The following is an 18,690-nucleotide window of genomic DNA, read 5'->3' on the forward strand; positions in this document are numbered from 1 at the left end:
ACCACACCAGTTTCCAAAGGTAACATCTTTTAAAGTAAAATATTTTCAACCACTGAAGGGCACTATAGGGCCAGCAAGATAACTCTGGGCAGGCTGGTAGAGTGGATAAGGGCATGTGCCACCAAGCCTGACATGTTCAATCCCTGGGACAAGGTAGAAGGTGGGGACACTAACCTTTGTAGTCCTATTACGATGGATTAAAAATGTTTAAACTCCAAAAATTGTCTTTGCCTCGTTTCCAACTCTTATTTCAGACTTAACTTACTTTGAGATATGGTCTTGCACTGGCTGAGGCTGATCTTAATGCTTCCTCCTTGGCGGTGCTAGAGTTCAGATCGGAGTGCTGCCACTCTTAATTTATGTGGTATCAGGGATCAAAGCCCAAACTGTATACAAAGCAGGTACTTACTCAGGTGAGCTTCATCCTCAGAACCCCTTCTCTAAGTGCAGTCAGGGAAGCTTAAAGGACAGCAGTACAAAGATAAGGACGGTGGTGCACACCTTGCCAGCAGTGGGGTCACAGAGGCAAATGAGTCTCTTTAGTCTGAGGTGAGTTGTGTCTACCCAGCAAGTTCTAGGCTAGCCCCGTCTCAAAAAAAGAAAACTTTTAACTTAATATATATTTTAGAATAATCAGCATCAGAACTCACTTTTTTATTACTGCCATTGCCTTTATTGATGGACTCAGAGACGGGATTTAAATTGACTTTTTCCACCCCAATAACTTAACAAAGCTGATTTGATCAAATCTTTGACATATAATGCTCTATGTTAGCATCTTGGCTTCTTTGTGTCAGTTGAGATGGTGAAAAGCCGTTTCAGGAAATAGAGCTGGAGGACCCCGGAAAGAACAATAGCAAGGCTCTGAGCTGTGGACCACCAGTTCACATAGCTGTAGTTAGACTGCAGGAGGAAAAAGTCAGCCACCTTCCTCATCCTGGCAGAGTTGTAGAAGCGCCACATGTGGAAAACGTGGTTCTGCACCCTCCGGGTACTGTCCTGTGGGAAGGAGGAAAGCCACGCTGGCTGCTGTTCGGGTCTCACCCGCCCTGAGTGACCTATACCACTCAGGATTATGAGAAACAGTGCTATGGCAGCTGCTAATAAATGCTACTTTGGCTGTGCTTGAAAAAAATTGCTGGGGTAGTTTAAAGTCGGAAGGCATGGATGGGGCTTGGGATGTACCCCCATGGTAAGAAGGATTGCCTACTAGCCACAAAACTGCCTGCACCCTAAACACAATAGCCTTGCATGCTCAAGGTAAACACTCTCACTGAACTATTTCTCATGTAGCCCAGGCTGGCCTCAAACTCAATGTGTAGCTAAGGATGACTTTGAACTCCTGATCTCCTACCCTGTTGAGGTTTCGTGTATAAGCTGCTGTCAAGAGACTGGAGAGATGGTTCAGCAGGTAAGAGCACTGTCAGCTCTTCCAGAGGGCCTGAGTTAATTCCTAGCACCCACAAGGCATTTCCCAACTGTCTGCGTTTCAGTTTCAAGTGAGTGTTAACTCATACATATGTGCAGCAAAATGCCAACGCACATAAATCATTTTTTAAAAAGCCACTATCGAGAGACTTTGAGATCTTTTGATTGAGATATGTGTTCAACATGCCATTACCCTCCTAACTGATACCTTGTCCCTGCAGATTCTGTTGGGCTTATGAGCAATGTCTCTGGCAAAATGTCTCCTGCAACTACCAAATACCAAATTTTGCCATGGTAGCACAAAAGCTGCCATAACTGATGGGCAGTTGTCAAACAAACGTGTGCCGAGGAGGCAGAGTGATGGGAGAAGGCTTCTATAGGTCGGGTGTCAAGTCAGAAGTGTGCCCAGAATGTAAAGAATTCTTACAAGGAGGTTTTAAGAAAAAGATGGCCTCCCCCAACACCTAACACCTTTTTTGTGAGGGAGGGAGTTTGTGTTTGTACACACCAGGCAAGGGCTAGCTAGTACTGAGTTACATCCCTAGCCCTGAGCAAAGGATCTGAGTAGACATTTTCCCAAAGAAGATACATGGTCAATATGCATATGAGAAGATATTTAGCCTTTCTGCCCTCCTGCTGGACCAGTAAGACAGCACAGCCTGGACATTCAAAACTGCATCAGGAAGTTCTGGGCCTGTATGTGCAGTGGAGATGCCCCAAGAGCAGCCACATCCAGGTGAATGCGACCAAGGTGACAACTCACAGCTGGTTTAATGGTGAGTTTAAAAACTATACTATGGGTCTGGAGAGATACTCAGTGGTTAAGAGCAATGACTGCTCTTCCAGAGGCCCTGAGTTCAAATCCCAGCAACCACATGGTGGCTCACAACTATCTGTAATGAGATCTGATGCCCTCTTCTGGTGTATCTGAAGACAGCTGCAGTGTACTTATATATAATAAATACATAAATAAATCTTAAAAACTATACTATCGGGGTTGGGGGTTTAGCTCAGTGGTAGAGCGCTTGCCTAGCAAGCACAAGGCCCTGGGTTCGGTCCCCAGCTCTGAAAAAAAGAAAAGGAAAAAAAAAAAAAACAAAAATAAAAATAAAAAAACTATACTATCTGTGGGGGCCACTCACAGGATGGGCAAGTCAGATGGTTCTGTTCTCTGATTAGCTAAGACCGGTGAGATTGTCTCAGAAACCTTTTGACCAGAAGAGATCAGGAAAATGTCACAAGTAAAAATGAGAAAGTTGAAAAAAGAAAAGATACTTAATTTTGCTTGATTTTGGTTTTTCAAGACAGGGTTTCTCTGCGGCTATCCTGGAACTTTCTCTTTAGACTAAACTGCCTTTGAACTCAGGAGATCTGCCTGCCTCTACCTCCCAACTGCTACATACACATAAACATACACGTAAGTTTATGTGTACCACATACATGTAAGCACTGGAGTTAGAGACACATGAGCTGCCTAACACGAGTGCTTAGCATTGAACCTGGGTACTCTTGGAAGAGGAGAGTGCTCTTAACTGTTGATCCAGCCTTTAATGTTTATGTTTTATTGCAAATTTTATTTGTATAGCAATTTGTTGGCCTTTCCAATAATGAGAATGCTTAAGTGTAATTCAGAGCAGAAAATCTATTTCACAGCCACCAGGACAGCTATCATCAACCATAATACTTTAAGATGGGTAGAAATTACAGTCTTCATAGCTGCCTAAAGGTCTTATCCACTATGGAAAACTGGCAGGTAATTCACACAAAACCAAACAGTTTAAGTCATGCCCAGAAATTCCACTTGTAGGTACATGAAAACACAAAAGCTTGTTTGCAAATATTATCACCAGCACTGTGAGAGCCAAGAACTCTCAGTAGGCAGCTGCTGAGTGGATAGTTGCCAACAAAACTGCCCTTAAACAGTAGGATGCTCAGCTATAAGGAAGGAACCAAGGACCAGCCAGAAAGGGCCAAGCATACTATGTAAATTAGGTGTGATAGTTTGGGCCTGTAATCTTAGCACTCACTCAAGCTGGGGCAGGAGGATTGCTGCAGATCAAGGCCAGTCTGAGCTACAGAGTGTAAGACTCTATTTAAAAAACAAACAAACAAACAAACAAACAGGTGGCAGTGATGCATACATTTAATCCCAGCATTCAGGAGGCTGAGGTAGGTGGATTTCTGTGAGTTTGAGGCCAGCCTGGTCTACAGAGTGAGTTCCAGGACAGCCATGGCTACACAGAAAAACAGTCTCAAAAGAAAAAGAAAATTAGACTGGACACAGTGGTGCATGCCTTTAATCTCAACACTCAAGAGGGAAATAGGTAGATCTCTGTGAGTTCAAGGCCACCCTGGTCTAATAATGAGATAAAGCCAGTCAAGACTACATATTAAGACCTTGTCTCGGGCTGGAGAGATGGCTCAGCGGTTAAGAGCGCCCGACTGCTCTTCCAGAGGTCATGAGTTCAATTCCCAGCAACCACATGGTGGCTCACAACCATCTGTAAAGAGATCTGATGCCCTCTTCTGGTGTATCTGAAGACAGCTACAGTGTACTTATATATAATAAATAAATAAATCTTTAAAAAAAAAAAAAAAAAAGACCTTGTCTCGGGCTGGAGGGATGGCTCAGTGGTTAAGAGCACTGGCTGCTCTTCCAGAGGTCCTGAGTTCAATTCCCAGCAACCACATGGTGGCTCACAACCATCTGTAATGGGATCTGATGCCCTCTTCTGGTGTGTCTGAAGATAGTTACAGTGTACTCATATACATAAAATAAATTTAAAAAAAAAAAAAAAGACCTTGTCTCCAACAAAAGCCAGGCTATGTGAAAGAAGCGACCATATAAAGCCACAAGCATGATTCTGTTGTCAGAAAACCTACAGGGACAGTACAACTGCTTCTAGGATTAGGACATTCTAGAGGGAATTGGAGCAGTAAGGAAATTTCTTGCGGGGACATGAGATTTTGCTCTGCTTTAAGTACCTGGGTAGCTGCACAAGTTTGTGAGTGTATATTACAAACAGGCAGTGCACTAGACGGACCTGTTAGCCATTGTTTGCCCAGGCCACAGAGGAGCGCCACGCGGTATGATGAACTAGAGGGTTCAGCTCCTTTTGCCAGCTTGGTTTTTATGACTCCTCCCTCATTCGGGCCACCCAAGAACACCAATCCCATTACCTCTATGGCGTCCAGAGTATCGTTCAGCTGTTTTCTTTGACTCTGTTTATGATCCATCTCGGGCCCCTCATAGAAGACTCCGAAGTTGAGATACACTTGTATAGAACTGAAGCGATTCTGCTCATTTTTTAGACAAAGCTGATAGAAACCTGTGGGAATTCCCAGATCTCGTTACCACATCTTCAGTGCCCCACCCTGTCTTACACTTCCCCATAGACATAACTGATCATCAGTTTATTTTAGTTTTAATTCGAGGCAGGGTCTCACTATATAGCTAAGCGGGCTTGAACCCAGAATTCTCATGCCTCAACCTTTGAAACGCTGGGATGAGGACCACGCACTACTACTTTTAGTTTGTTCCTTGGTTTCAAATTGCTACTACAGACCTGTTTATGTAGGAAGTAACAGGCCCATTTTTGATGCAAAGGGTGCTGTTCTTATCACCAACTAACTAAATATTACAACTACATTTTGCTAAATGATAGCTCCTATATTAGATAGGAAAAAATGTTTTTCTCTTCCAATGCTAATTCCTACTTTGTTTTTTGCTTTGTTACCATGTAGCTATGAAGACCAGTGTGGTAGTTGGAATGAGAAAGGCCCCATAGGCTCCTATATTTAAATGCTCGGTTTCTAGTTGGGAAGAATGTTTGGGGAAGGGTTAGGAGGTGTGGCCTTGTTGGAGGAGGTGTGTCACTGTAGGTGGCAAGGTTTCTCTGTTTAAGAGTCCTGGCTGACCTGGAATGGAACTCACTCTGTAACCAGGCTGGCCTCGAACTGACAAAGATCCACCAGCTTCCTGAGTGCTGGGATTAAAGGGATATGCCACCACTCCCCAACCCTTATTTCTCAAGTTCATAGAAATTTATGACTATTATTATAGCTTTGGAGATGAATACATACCTGTCTCTTGTGTAGCAAAGTTAATCTGGCCCCGAACATCCTGGGAGGTGTCAATAAGGAAACCCTGTGGGGTATGTGCCGTGGCAACAATGTGGCGGTCATGTGACATTCCAAGAGTGCGCTGAACCTTCCATCACCATTAAAAAAGAGGGAGAGAGAAGGGTACCTACTGCATCACTCAAACAGCAAGACTGGTACTGTACCTCAAGTCCGAGACCCCCCACAACCTCAAAAAACAACCGGTTACCTCTAACTTTCGTATTACGCTCCTTGGGAGGCATTAGCCCCTTTGGGTGTACTTGCCTAAGGAACAGGCACCTTCCAAAAAGAAATAGAATTGTCTAGTTGCATAGAGAAGCTTCTTGCTGGTTATTCTCCAGTTTGCCAGAATTAACACAAGCAGGAGGGCTGACACTGTTCCCACCCCAGTAACTGAAGTGATTTCATTTGAAATCTATTACAGAGCTCTTACTTTTCTGTCTCTCTCTCTCTCTCTCTCTCTCTCTCTCTCTCTCTCTCTTTCTTTCTCTCTCTCTCCCTCCCTCTCTCTCTTTCCTGACAGGCTTCTCTATGTAGTGCTGACTACCCTGGAACTCACTCTGTAGACCAGGCTGGCCTTGAACTCAGAAATCCCCCTGCCTCCTGAATGCTGGGACTAAAGATACATGCCCCATAAATGTGACTACTTTAGCAAATATTGTCTTCCCTCAAATCAGAGGAAAGGGGGAGGTTTCCTCTCCTGAAGGAGCATGGTTTTGTCCATTGGATTGGAACACACTTCTTTCTGAAGCTTCCAGTTCCAGACCAACCCATCTGCTTTGGCTCCCGTTGTTGGCTGCTCGTCCAAGTCTCCCCAGAGCTGCTCTCTAACTGAAGGTCCATTTGACTCACAAGTGACAGACATGGCTATATAGAGACCTAGACCTTGGCTTCATAAAAAACCTGGCTCACTTTATAAAAGGTATGGACAGAGGCCTTTACGCACCTCATAGCTGAAGTACAGGTATCCCATCTGGTCAGCAAATTGCCAGAAACATTCTGTGTTTCCCGGATGGACCACGATGGCAAAGTCATGTCGGTCAGCTCCACGGAGGAGGGGCTGGTCCTTGGAGCCATGTAGGGGATCTGTCCTCTGGCTCTTAGCAGAAGTCACTAGGCTCAGAACCACCAGCCCAGCCTCAAGAAGCAAAGCGAACATGCTGCCTTCTGTGGATTCTTCTGCAGGTGAGTTACTCACAGTCCCGGGGAAAAGAAGTCAGACAAGCATCCAGCTAATCATTAACTACACAAGTCACAGTTAAGACCAATTTCAGGGCCATTGTAGATATTCTGCACTACAGGTGCCGTGCACCACTACCCCCCTCCCCCACCGTGTTGACCCACAGAAGGATCTTTCATCTCCAGAAAGTAGCTTGCCAGATATAGATTATGGGTGCTAGAAAAGTACCCAACCACAAGAGAACTTTCCACCCATCCACCCATCCACCCATCCACCCATCCACCCATCCATCCACCCACCCACCCATCCTTCCATCCATCCATCCATCCTTCCACCCACCCACCCATCCACCCACCCATCCACCCACCCATCCACCCATCCATCCACCCACCCATCCACCCATCCATCCTTCCATCCATCCATCCACCCATCCACCCATCCATCTATCCATCCATCCACCCATCCACCCATCCATCCATCCATCTATCCATCCATCCACCCATCCACCCATCCATCTATCCATCCATCCACCCATCCACCCATCCATCCATCCACCCACCCATCCACCCATCCACCCATCCATCCACCCATCCACCCATCCATCTATCCATCCATCCACCCATCCACCCATCCATCCATCCACCCACCCATCCACCCATCCACCCATCCATCCACCCATCCACCCATCCATCCATCCATCCACCCACCCATCCATCCTTCCATCCACCCATCCATCCACCCATCCATCCTTCCATCCACCCATCCATCCTTCCATCCACCCATCCATCCATCCACCTGCCCATCCATCCACCCAACCATCCATTCATCCTTGAAGGTGTTTTCTCAGTTCTCGCTTCTTGTAGATTAAATATGTGGCAAGTTCATTTACAGCCACTGTGCATAGTGACAAAAGCTAGCTGGGATGAGGTCTCTCTTACAGCAAATGGCTAGGTACGTACTACTGGGCACAACATCAGGGCAGCATCTGGCCAACAGATTTCCTGGCCTAGAGCAAAGCACAGAGCATACATACCAAAGATATTTTTCTCACTTTTTGGGGGTGAGGTGGGGTGCAGTACAGGGTCTCTTATGTAGACCACACTGTTTTGTAAATATTTATGTATATAGGTGTTTTGTCTGTATGTACATCTGCACACCAGAAGAGAGCATCAGATCCCGTGGGACTACAGTTATAGAGGGTTATGAGCAGACATGTGGGTTCAGTTCAATTCCCAGCACCCAGGATCTCCAGAATAACAGCCACTAGTTTTAACCACTGAGCCTCTCTCTAGGCTGGTCTTGAACTCAAAAGTCTGCCTGCCCCTGGGTGCCACCACACCCAGCTACATAAAAATTTTAACATATGAAGAAATGCTGGATACATTTACATCAACTTGACATAAGCTGTACTCATCTGAGATGAGGGAGCCTTGATTGAGAAAATGCCTCTATAAAATCAGGCTGCAGGCAAGTCTGTAGGGAATTTTCTTAGTGATTGATGGGGGAGGGTCCACTTCACTGTGGGTGCTTCTCGGCGGCTGGTCCTGGGATCCTTAAGAAAACAGGCAGAGCAAAAGAAGGAACAAAGTTTCATAAACAGCACTTACTCCTCCACGGCCACAGCCTCTGCATCAGCTCCTTCCTGCAGGCCCTTGTCCTGCCTGAGTCCTGTCCTAGCTTCCTTCAAAGAGGAGCTGTGATGTGGAAGTATGGGCCAAGTAAACTCGTTCCTCCGAGAGGTGCTGGTGGTCACGGTGCTTATCACAGCTATGGAAACCCAGACTAAGAGTGAACAAGGTGGTCCACCCCTCCACTCTGTCTCTCCTGCTAACTTCCACCTGCCTGGTTGGAAAAGTCTGAAGTTCTCCAAACCCTGTGAAAGAGGACGTTATTCAAACTTTCCATCTCTTCTTTACTCACGACTTCTTTGGCATCCACAGGAAGGGAAAAACTATCTGAAATCCATGTTGAAACCGTTATCTATTCCAATTCTAAAACTATGACATATCCCAATCTCTGATCTCTAACTCACGGCTTCAACACCCACTGACTGTGACAGGCACTGGGCTCACCATTTCACCAACATTTCCTTTCATCCTCACAATGCTGTCATCAATTATATTAGTGTTGAGGACACTGCCACAGACCTGAGTGGCTCATGGTCCCAGAGGAATAGGTGGCACAGCTGGAGTCCTCATGTTCTAAGAGTTTCTCAAGCTGTTGGTTTCCAAATTCTGAATCCTGTAACCTAACCGTGTGTGTGTGTGTGTGTGTGTGTGTGTGTGTGTGTGTGTGTGTGTGTGTTGGGTAGTGTTGCACCCAACTTCGACCAGCAAGGAAGACACGACTAGCAGAGATCTTCTTTAGGCAGTTTATTCAGGATCCTTGATATAAGCTTATTCTCTCTTCCCGGGGAACGTCCTGCATCAGCTTAAATACCTAACGCTGACCAACCTCAACGTGCCACGTGGGTCATGCAGACAGGCTGTCATTATGGGGAAGCTAGCAGGCCAGGCAGACATAGCCAAGTAAGGACTTATTACAAGGAGCGCTCACCGTCGGGAGGGTGGAAGGCGGAAACCAGTGCCGTCTTTGGGGCGTGGCACGTCGCAGCTCCCTACAGGGTAGGAGGCAGGTAAACTAGGATCTCCAGTTTAGCCCAAGATGGCCCAGCATTAGCCCAAAAGGCTAGCATTTTTATGTCAGGAAGTCTGTAGTGGTCCGGCCCTGAGCTGGTGGTGCTGTGTGGAAAGGTTTACCGAGTATGGCCTTGCTGGAGGTGTGTCACAGGGATGGGCCTCTCCTAGTTCCTCTATGTATTTTTTTTTCCCTTTTCTTTTTTTTTCCGTAGCTGGGGACCGAACCCAGGGCCTTGCGCTTGCTAGGCAAGCGCTCTACCACTGAGCTAAATCCCCAACCCTTCCTCTATGTATTTTAATTCATTTTTGTTCCTGGGATCCAATCTATCCTGGAATTCACTATGTAGACCAGGGTGGCCTCTACCTCTGCCTCTGAACACTGGGATTGAAGACTATGCCCCGCTCTTTCTTTGTGCTTTTGGTTCAGGATGTGAACCCTCAGCTTCCACTCCACTGCCATGTCCTCTGCTTGCTGCAACACCTTCCTTCCGTGATGGACTCCCTACCCTTAGAACCAAAAGCCCAAATAAACTCTTCTGAAAGTTGCTTGGGTCATGCTGTTTTACAGCAACAGAAAAGTAGCGGAGTCTTTAAAAAACAACTTACAGAGCTGCTGCACACCTCTATCTCAGCACGAAAGAAGCAGAAGCAGGTGGATTTCTGTCAGTTCTAGGTCAGCCTGGGCTACACACACACACACACACACACACACACACCCCAAAACCCTATGGCCTGGTTGCTCTTGCGAAGTTTTTAAGTCAAGGAACCCAGAACTACCTCATTTCACAGGGACACAGAGGTCTCCCAGTCAGTGCCACGGCCAGCACTGTCTAAACATCACTTACAAGCAGCATCTGGGTTGACAGAGCACAGTGCAGTTGTTCAGGAGCCCTGCATAAACACACTTAAGCCCTGTGGACACATGGCACATGCTAACGAGGGTATTTTGCCTCTTTAATTCTAATCAGCCTTACCCATCTCCTTGGAAAGAGCCCTCTAATGATGGAATTTAGGGTAAGAGAGAGCAGGACTCTAATCGGGGCTGGAGGGAGGCCACCTGTGGTGACAGCTACAAGGCACTGCAGAGCAGCTCTGGGTCTCACTCCTGTGGCTTCTTGTGGCTGGTGAGACAGCAGAAGTATCAAATGCCAGATTCGGCTGACAGGCGCTGAACTGCACTCTCCTCATTTCAATCAAGTTAAAGACAAAACGCAAACTTCCACGTCTTTAAATTTGCCTTTCACTCACTCAGCAGAAAGTCAGGATTCTTTAATCCCTAGATAAAGCGGTTCCAGGGATAAGGGACAAACTGAGAGGAAAAGTCTACAGCATGTATGGATGGCACCCAAGGGCCACAAAGTGGCTTCATCAACTCAACAGCACCGTGCAGCAGCCTGAGCGGAGTCCATGCTGCACTTCGATGAACCAGCTATAGAAACGTGAGAGAAGCAAGACTTTAATGAAGAATGCTACAAGTAGGAACAAGTCATTCTCATAGTTAAAAAAAGATTACAGAAAACACTTTACTCAATTTGTGTGTGTGTGTGTGTGTGTTTTTCCAAAAAGACAGTTTGTAAGGGTGTCTGAGAGACAGCAAGCACAGCACAGTACAAAAGGAGAAGGGTATGTCAGAGTTTGGGCAAGACACAAACAAAGCAAGACCAGGGAGTCGGGGGAGCAACTGTATCACAGAGGTCGAGTTAGGCATTATATTCAACAAATGATTTTCAAGGTTCAAAAGTCCAGCATACGGAAGGCTCTGAGAAAAGGGTGGGTGGGGAAGGGCTAAGCTTATTTACAATCACCATTTAACCAAAATCCACTCGTCTGACTCCCGGGAGAAGTGTGGCAGATGAACCTGCCATGTAGCCCCGGCAGTCATCGGTGTGGGTGTTGAGGCAGGCAGGCCCAGGGTGGACGAAAGTGGCCGAACAGTATTTTAAAAGGAATCTCTCATCTGGGTTCAACACACGGAGTTCCTTTGTATTTGAGTCAGAGTCCAAAACTCAATGAGGATTAAGTTTATTCCCGATGACTCTCATTTCTGGTTTTAACAGGTCATGAGAGCCTATGTGCTCCTAATGGATTCCGTCATTTCTTAGAAGACTTCTGGGTTACTAGGGATTCAAACTGAAGCAAACCACTGAAGGGAAACACTAATGATGTTCCGGCACTGTACAAGCCATGTGCCTGCCCGCGCCTCTGCCGCAGCCATGGGTAGACCTGGCTTTGCCGCTTAGCTCCATGATCTCCATCAACAGTGACAGGAGTGTCCCCGGACCTCCCAGCACAGGAGGAGGTTGCCGCAATTCTCCAGCTTTTGAAGGAGACATCACAGCCTCAGGGACTACTGTTGAGAATCATGTTCTTGTGAGTCCTGTGGCTCTGAAAACCTTTCTCAGTTCAAGCCAAGTTTTTTCATGGTCCGCCAGCGATCTTTAATCATCACAGCTGTTCGGTTAACAAAGGGGTAACTTTTAGAAATGGCAACCCAGTTTCCTTCCCCGTATTTCTGCACTCCATCCTTCACCCACTCGCTTTCTTCTATGGTCCACTTCTGCAAAAGAAAACCAAACGACCTGTCAAAATGTGCTGTGGTTTACCTTTCCCAACAAACTGACCAAACCAAAGTCAAAGTTCCTGCGCATGCTCTGAGCCCAACAGCAGGGAAAGTTCCTGCGCATGCTCTGAACCCAACAGCAGGGTTTCCGATGAGGTACAAGCCAAGTGGCGCCACAGCACCTGGGAGGCAGAGACAGGCGGATCTCTGTTTTAAGGACAGCCAGAGCTACATGGAGACACGGTCCAAAGCTACAGTACAAAGAGCAGCACCGAGAATCTGGATAGTTTGCAACTATAATGTTCCGACATATCATTCTTTACTGATCATCGTGCTGTGGGGCTGGACAGATAGCTCAGTGGTCAGGAGCACCTGATGATCTTGGAGAGGACCCTGGTTTGGTTTCCTATACTTGCATGGTGGATCACAACCATCTGTAAACTCTAGTTTAAGGAGATCTGATGTTCTCCTCTGGCTTTCTGGGGCACTGTATACATGTGGTACACAGACATACATGCAGGCAAAACACACAGGAAAAAATCCCCCCCAAAACTTAAAAAAAAAAAAAAAAGAGGTCCTGAGTTCAAATCCCAGCAACCACATGGTGGCTCACAACCATCTGTAATGAGAACTGATGCCCTCTTCTGGTGTGTCTGAAAACAGCTACAGTGCACTCATATAAATGAAATAAATAAATCTTAAAAAAAAAAAAAAACAAGGGCTGGAGAGATGGCTCAGCCGTTAAGAGCACTGACTGCTCTTCCAGAGGTCATGAGTTCAATTCCCAGCAACCACATGGTGGCTCACAACCACCTGTAAAGAGATCCGATGCCCTCTTCTGGTGTATCTGAAGACAGCTACAGTGTACTTATATATAATAAATAAATAAATCTTTAAAACAAACAAACAAACAAAAACCAAAAAAACCCAAACAAACAAAAAACAACAACAACAAAAAAACAAAAACAAACAAACAAACAAAAAACCAACCAAAACCCTGAAACCATGGAAACGTAAAAGGAAAGTAAAAGGAGAAGGGTGCAGCTCGTGGCACAGTGCTTGCCAAGGATGTGTGAGCCCTGTGTTCCCCCCTTGTGCCAAAACCCAAAACATCAAAACCCAGTGTTGACCCTAGTCTGAACTACCTTGAGAGGTATTTTTGCATGGGTAAATTCCTGAGAAGGGGACCTGTTTTACTGGTTCTCGTGAAACTCCTATGAGAAAAGTCTTACGGGCTGGAGAGATGAAAGGGCAGTTAGGAGAGGGCCCTGGCTGTCTTCCCAGAGGACCTGTGGTTTCAGCATCCAAACGGTAGCTCACAACCATCTCTGGCCTCTGCAGACGCCAGGTGCACACAGACCAACTCTGGCTTCCAGCACCAGTAAGAGGTGGCTTCCAACCATGTAACTGCAGCTTCGGAGGATCTCTGCTCTGGACTCTATGGCACTGCAGTCACATGCAGAAGCCTCCACACACACATGATCAAAAACACAATCTTAGTGTAGGCAAAACATCCCCACATCCAGTTTTAAATTACCTGCTTTCTTGCTAAATTGGATGACTTGTCTTCACCTGGTGCTGTTGGAACACATGAAAAGTATATTCAGTTTAGAGTTTACATGAAGAAAACAGAGTATCCCCCAAAAGAAAACTAGGTTTAAATTTTTGCAGCTCAGACTACCACTGACTGAAGGGTAACCTTTCTGTTCTTTGCAGTCACCTGAGGCTCTGAGAGCCTGAACAAAGAAACGCTTTACAAACAGGCTTCCAACAGATTTTGAGGTTTTTTGCTTTTTGGTTTTGGTTTTGTTGTTGTTGTTTTTTTTTTTCCAGACAGGATTTCCTGGTTGTCCTAGAACTTACTCTGTAGCCCAGGGTGGCCCCAAAGTCAGAGATTGGCCGGCCTCTGCTTCCTGAGTGCTGGGATTAAAGGCGTGTGCCAGTTCTGCCTGACTGCAATAAATTATGATTAACAACAAGACTTCAAGCTCTATACCAAAACTATCATTTTCTAAATCCATTGAGGAACTATCACATATAAAAGTTCAGTAGACAGCTCAGTAGTAGTGTGCCTGCCTAATATGCAAAAGGGACTAAATTCTGTGGCCAAAAGTCAAAGTAAAGATTCAGGGCTGGAGAGATGGCTCATCTTTCAGAGACAACTCTGTTTTGCAGTCCCTGCACTGGGTAGCTGTCAATCATTTATAACTCCAACCCTGCGAGGTCCAACAGCTTCTGTGTCTCATTAGCACTGAGGCCATGTGTACAAGTCCACACACTTACATAGTTAAAAATAAAGCCTTAAGAATTACTACATATGGGTATAACACACACACACACACACACACACAGACACACACACACACAGACACACACACACACACAGACACAGACACACACACACACACAGACACACACACACAGACACACACACACAGACACAGACACACACAGACACAGACACACACACACAGACACAGACACACACACACACACACAGACACACAGACACACACACACACAGACACAGACACACACAGACACACACACACACACAGAGACACACACACACACACAGACACAGACACAGACACACACACACACACAGACACAGACACACACACAGACACACACGCACACACACACACACATTTACAATCCGTTGATAACTATTGTTCTGGAATAATCACTTTATTGTTTTCTGCTAAGAATTTAAAATCCTTAGGAGCTGGGAGACCAAGTGACCAAATCTGCCTGCCCAAGTTCAATCTCCAGGACCCACATGGCAGAAGGTTCCCCCAATTTGTCCTCTGACCTCCACACACAACCCATGGCTTTTTTCCCTTTTTCTGAGACAGGGTCTCAGTATGCAGTCTTGGCTAGCCTGAGTGAGCTCGGAGAGTGCCTTCTGTCCTTACCACAGGAATGCTCAGATTAAAGGTATATACCACCAGGCCCAGCCTCTATGAAGGTGTTTAAAAACTCTTTTTTATTACAATAAGAGCATATTTTCATTTTCTAAGTACATGTGTACTCAAACTGAGGCTTGTGTGTGAGCGCTGGTACTCTCCTTCCACTGTGTGGCTTCTGAGGCTGAGCTTGGGTCCATTGGCTTGGCAGCTGGCCTTCTTGGAGGATACTTAAGGACAAAACTTTTGGAATTTCGGAAAGAATTACTGTTGTCATTCCAAGTCTTTACAGCCCTCCAAATGAAGATTTAGCTCTTTATTTGTATGAGAACATACCATATGACCCGGGCAGTGTGACGCACACCATTAGTCCTAGCACCTGGGAGGCAAAGGTAGATGGATCCCCAGTTTGGGGTCAGCCTGGTCTATATAATGTTTCAGGCCAACCAGGGCTACGTACCAAGAGGTCCTGTCTCCAAAACAAATAAACAAAAAGGAAAAAATAGGTGTGACAGTGGATGCTTCCAACCCCGGAGCTCTGGAAGCAGAGGCCAGGAGTTCTGGGTCAGACTGGACTGTATGAAACCCTGCCTCACCACCAAGAAAAACAAAAGGGAAATACAGGGAGGCAGACGTGGTTACATGTCCCTGATCCCAGCACCTGGGAGGCTCCTACAATTAACACCAGCCTGGGCTAGCAAGACCCTGTTTGCAAACCAAACCAAACGATCGATCTGATTCCTAGTGATTCCAAATGAGATCAGGTAGAGCCACTGTCTCCCCAGGAGGCAGAGGCTTTTGCAACATGAACCCGACTGTTAGGTAACATGCCTCACACTTCAGCGAACATCTGCAAGAGGCCTTACCCCGCACTTCAAACAGCTGGTCCTCTTCCGACCAAACTTCCTTTTCTTCAAGCCCGTTAGGGCTGTTCCACTTGTCTTTCGATGCTCTAGGGGAAAACAGTAAAGTGAGCCACGAAACGCTCCCTTCCCCCACACCCCGACACTGAACTTGGCTCCCTTTCAGAACACACTTGGGATTCAACACACAACGCTTGGATTCACTGTCCCCCTTCCAGGCATCTCCTTGCATGAACATGTCCCAGCCTGCAGGGCCAAGTGTCAAACTGGGCATTGGGTGAAGTCCATCACCACACTGCCATCTCCCTCAAAACTCATTTTCTAACTTGTTTAGTTCTTCATTTTGTTTTAGGCTGGTACTCTGAGCTCTCAATCCTCCTGCCTCACCTGAGGGCTGGGATCCTCAACAGGTATTCATCAACATAGCCAGTCTTTTGGGCTCCTTTAAAGATCTAGCAGGTTCAAAGGTGCAAACTTCCCCCTCCCCTTTGCAGGGCCACGCTCAATCTGACTACACTGACTTTGGTACCCTCCTTATTTCTGGAGCTAAGCTCAAGATAACTTTCATCAGTTATTACACTAGCCTTTTCTCCTCACTAAGGTGACACCACAAGAGTGTATGATGAGGCACAGTGGTCCACACCTGACAGCATATGGGAAACTACAATGGGAAAACCACAAGTTCAAAGCTGGCTCGAAATGCAGATGCTCGACTCTTCTTGAAACACCAAAACCAGCACATCCTCCTCCATGGTCTGTGAATCCAGATTGTTTCCTACCTTGACTACACCACATGCTACACCTGCAGCAGTGGCTCTCAACTCTCCTAATGCTGAGACCCTTTAATACAGTGCCTCATGTTGGGTGACCCCCTCGTGACTGTAATTTTGCTACTGTTATGAATTGTGCATATCTGATCTACGACCCTGGTGGAAGGGTTGTTTGACACCCCCTGCATCCCTGAGTTGAGACCCACAGGTTGAGAACTGCTGACCTATAGCAACCCAGGTTGCTTTGCTCCTGTGAGTGAACAAAGTCCTCTGCCTAGAAGTTTCTTCCTGGATCTTCCTCTTATGGGTCTTTCAACACCATAAAAATAATTTTTTTCGGGGGTTGGGGATTTAGCTCAGTGGTAGAGCGCTTGCCTAGCAAGCACAAGGCCCTGGGTTCGGTCCCCAGCTCCGAAAAAAAAAATAATAATAATTTTTTTCTTTTTTTCCTGTGATAGGGTTCAGTTGCCCAGGCTGGCTTTGAATGTGCTGTATCATCAAAGACCTTAATTTGCCAATCTTCTAACCTCCACCGAGGGCTGATATGAGTGTTACCAGGCCCTTTTTGGCTGAGGACCAAACCAAGAGCTTCATGCACGTCAGGCAAGCATTCTACTAACTGAGCTACATCCCCAGCCTAAAGCTACCGATCCCAGTACAGAAAGCCTCTTCGGTCAGTTTGGGGCCACATAGAGCTAGTTACAGCCTGGCTTAAAATAACAAAGCTAGGCAAGACATACCCCACCCCCATTCCTTTCTTGTAGTTTTCCTAAGAAATTATCAAAGTCGCTGAGACAAATGGTAGACAATATATACTGTGCGTAATTGGTTAAATTGTGAATAATTTACTTGAAACAATATGACAAACATTTACAAGCCTCTTTCTTTTTAGTTTTACTGTGGATCAGTGTTTACAAACAGGTAACAGCCTACTAAATTCTCTACTTTTCCTGCCCTCACAGGAAGTCAGCTTGCACCTTGATCCCTGGCCAGTCACCATTTCCCGAAACTGCTGTTCTGTCCTCTACAGAGTTCACCGCAGGCTGTTAGGGACCTGTCCTTCTCCAACTCTCAGCACTGCCTTTTCTACACATGTTTCAGTAGGTTGCCTGGAGCCTACCCACCCACGTAACATGCCCTGTTCACTGCAGCTGCTCTTCTCCCATGTGGAAGGGACTGAGAATAGAGTCCTCCTAGCTGTCAAGTGGCTGTGTGGCCCCGGACAAGTCAGGTCACTTCTGGATCCTTATGTTCCTCACTGGTTAAATTTCGAGAACACTGGTCTAGCCCAGTCTTGTGAATTAGCCTGTGACTGCTGGGTTTTGTTCTTGAGGCTTTGGTTCCTCCCCTCTTCCAAATGAACAAACCTTAACCCTCAGATGGCCTACACACATTTGGGGGATGGTAACCCTTAAATACAAGGTCTAAGAATCCCTTTTACTTGATCAACAAACGCCAAGCACATATCTACCAGGTACAAGATGCCTTAGGGAATAAAATAAATCTAGGTGTTATGGCCTTTCCTTTTGGTAATTTCTCCTAGCTGCCTGTCCCTTCTGAATCTTTCTGTCCCTGTTTTCCCAAAGCTTTCCCTGCAGCCGTCATGAGCTTCCCACCCTCCCCTCAGTGATGCCTCACAAGCTAGGGACATACACCTTAAAAAAAAAAGTCTGTAACTGTGACCCTCAGTTTAAGAAGCTGCCTGCCTACCAGCCAGACTCCAAGGCCCTCCTCAAGATCTGGCCCATCCCTGCAACTCTGTGCTGCATTCCCCCAACACTACTGCCAGAACTGTTCCCCACAGTATACCTGCTGCCTTCCTACCCTTTCAGGTCAGCCCCACATTTGTTCCACAGAATGTAGTCCACCCAAGACTTGTATGAGCAGGCTCAGGAACTCTCCCCTAGCTCCCAGGGTACCTCACACTTCCTCAATATAGACTCATGGGACAGTGTTTTCAGCTTTGCAAGCCTTGCTGAGTCTGTCACCACTCCTTGTTTCACAGCCATAGCACCACAGCAGCCACGGACAAGTCCTACCTTCTGCATGTGGCTAATTAACCTCTCCTGACAGAAACAAGTGGCTGGTGGATTTGTCAGCCCTTACCGCAGGTACACTTCACACCCTGGACACTGACAGCACTGAGCGGGCCCACAACCTCCCGACAGACTCCACTTACAATCCCACTGGCTGCTGATGCCCACGGTTCTTCAGCTGCT

At 46.4% G+C, this 18,690-nt stretch overlaps 2 protein-coding genes across 5 annotated transcripts in view; both read right to left on the reverse strand.

The window, feature by feature from the left end:
* Nucleotides 1-656: 656 nt before the first annotated feature.
* On the reverse strand, nucleotides 657-6,744 carry Tmed6 (transmembrane p24 trafficking protein 6). The gene is made up of 4 exons (NM_001106183.1): nucleotides 6,497-6,744; nucleotides 5,512-5,638; nucleotides 4,609-4,757; nucleotides 657-999 (listed from the first exon to the last, which is right to left on the reverse strand). The coding sequence occupies exons 1-4, from the start codon at nucleotides 6,707-6,709 to the stop codon at nucleotides 772-774; spliced, it is 717 nt and encodes a 238-aa protein (NP_001099653.1). The 5' UTR covers nucleotides 6,710-6,744; the 3' UTR covers nucleotides 657-771.
* Nucleotides 6,745-11,316: 4,572 nt separating this feature from the next.
* Terf2 (telomeric repeat binding factor 2) overlaps nucleotides 11,317-18,690 on the reverse strand; it is a 28,536-nt gene continuing 21,162 nt past the window's right edge. Inside the window, exons 8-10 of one of the 4 annotated variants that reach the window (NM_001108448.1) lie at nucleotides 15,705-15,790; nucleotides 13,467-13,507; nucleotides 11,317-11,926 (exon numbers count right to left, since the gene is read on the reverse strand). In NM_001108448.1, the coding sequence (NP_001101918.1) occupies nucleotides 11,768-11,926; nucleotides 13,467-13,507; nucleotides 15,705-15,790 (286 nt within the window). In that variant the 3' untranslated portion in view covers nucleotides 11,317-11,767. Of the gene's footprint in view, nucleotides 11,927-13,466; nucleotides 13,508-15,704; nucleotides 15,791-18,690 lie in introns of those variants that run through there. The other 3 variants (XM_039097857.2, XR_005496666.2, NM_001242355.1) reach the window with 3 other exon arrangements.

Source organism: Rattus norvegicus, chromosome 19 (genome assembly GCF_036323735.1).
Source record: "Rattus norvegicus strain BN/NHsdMcwi chromosome 19, GRCr8, whole genome shotgun sequence".
In the NCBI taxonomy this organism is placed as follows: domain Eukaryota; kingdom Metazoa; phylum Chordata; class Mammalia; order Rodentia; family Muridae; genus Rattus; species Rattus norvegicus.

What these genes read in the sequence shown, in the direction of transcription:
- Tmed6 (NM_001106183.1), bottom strand. Translation starts at nt 6,709, where the DNA reads ATGTTCGCTTTGCTTCTTGAGGCTGGGCTGGTGGTTCTGAGCCTAGTG. An exon ending in ACCTGTACTTCAGCTATGAG is followed by an intron (nt 5,639 to 6,496) that starts GTGCGTAAAGGC and finishes TGGTGATGGAAG; the next exon opens with GTTCAGCGCACTCTTGGAAT. An exon ending in ATACTCTGGACGCCATAGAG is followed by an intron (nt 1,000 to 4,608) that starts GTAATGGGATTG and finishes TCCTTCCCACAG; the next exon opens with GACAGTACCCGGAGGGTGCA.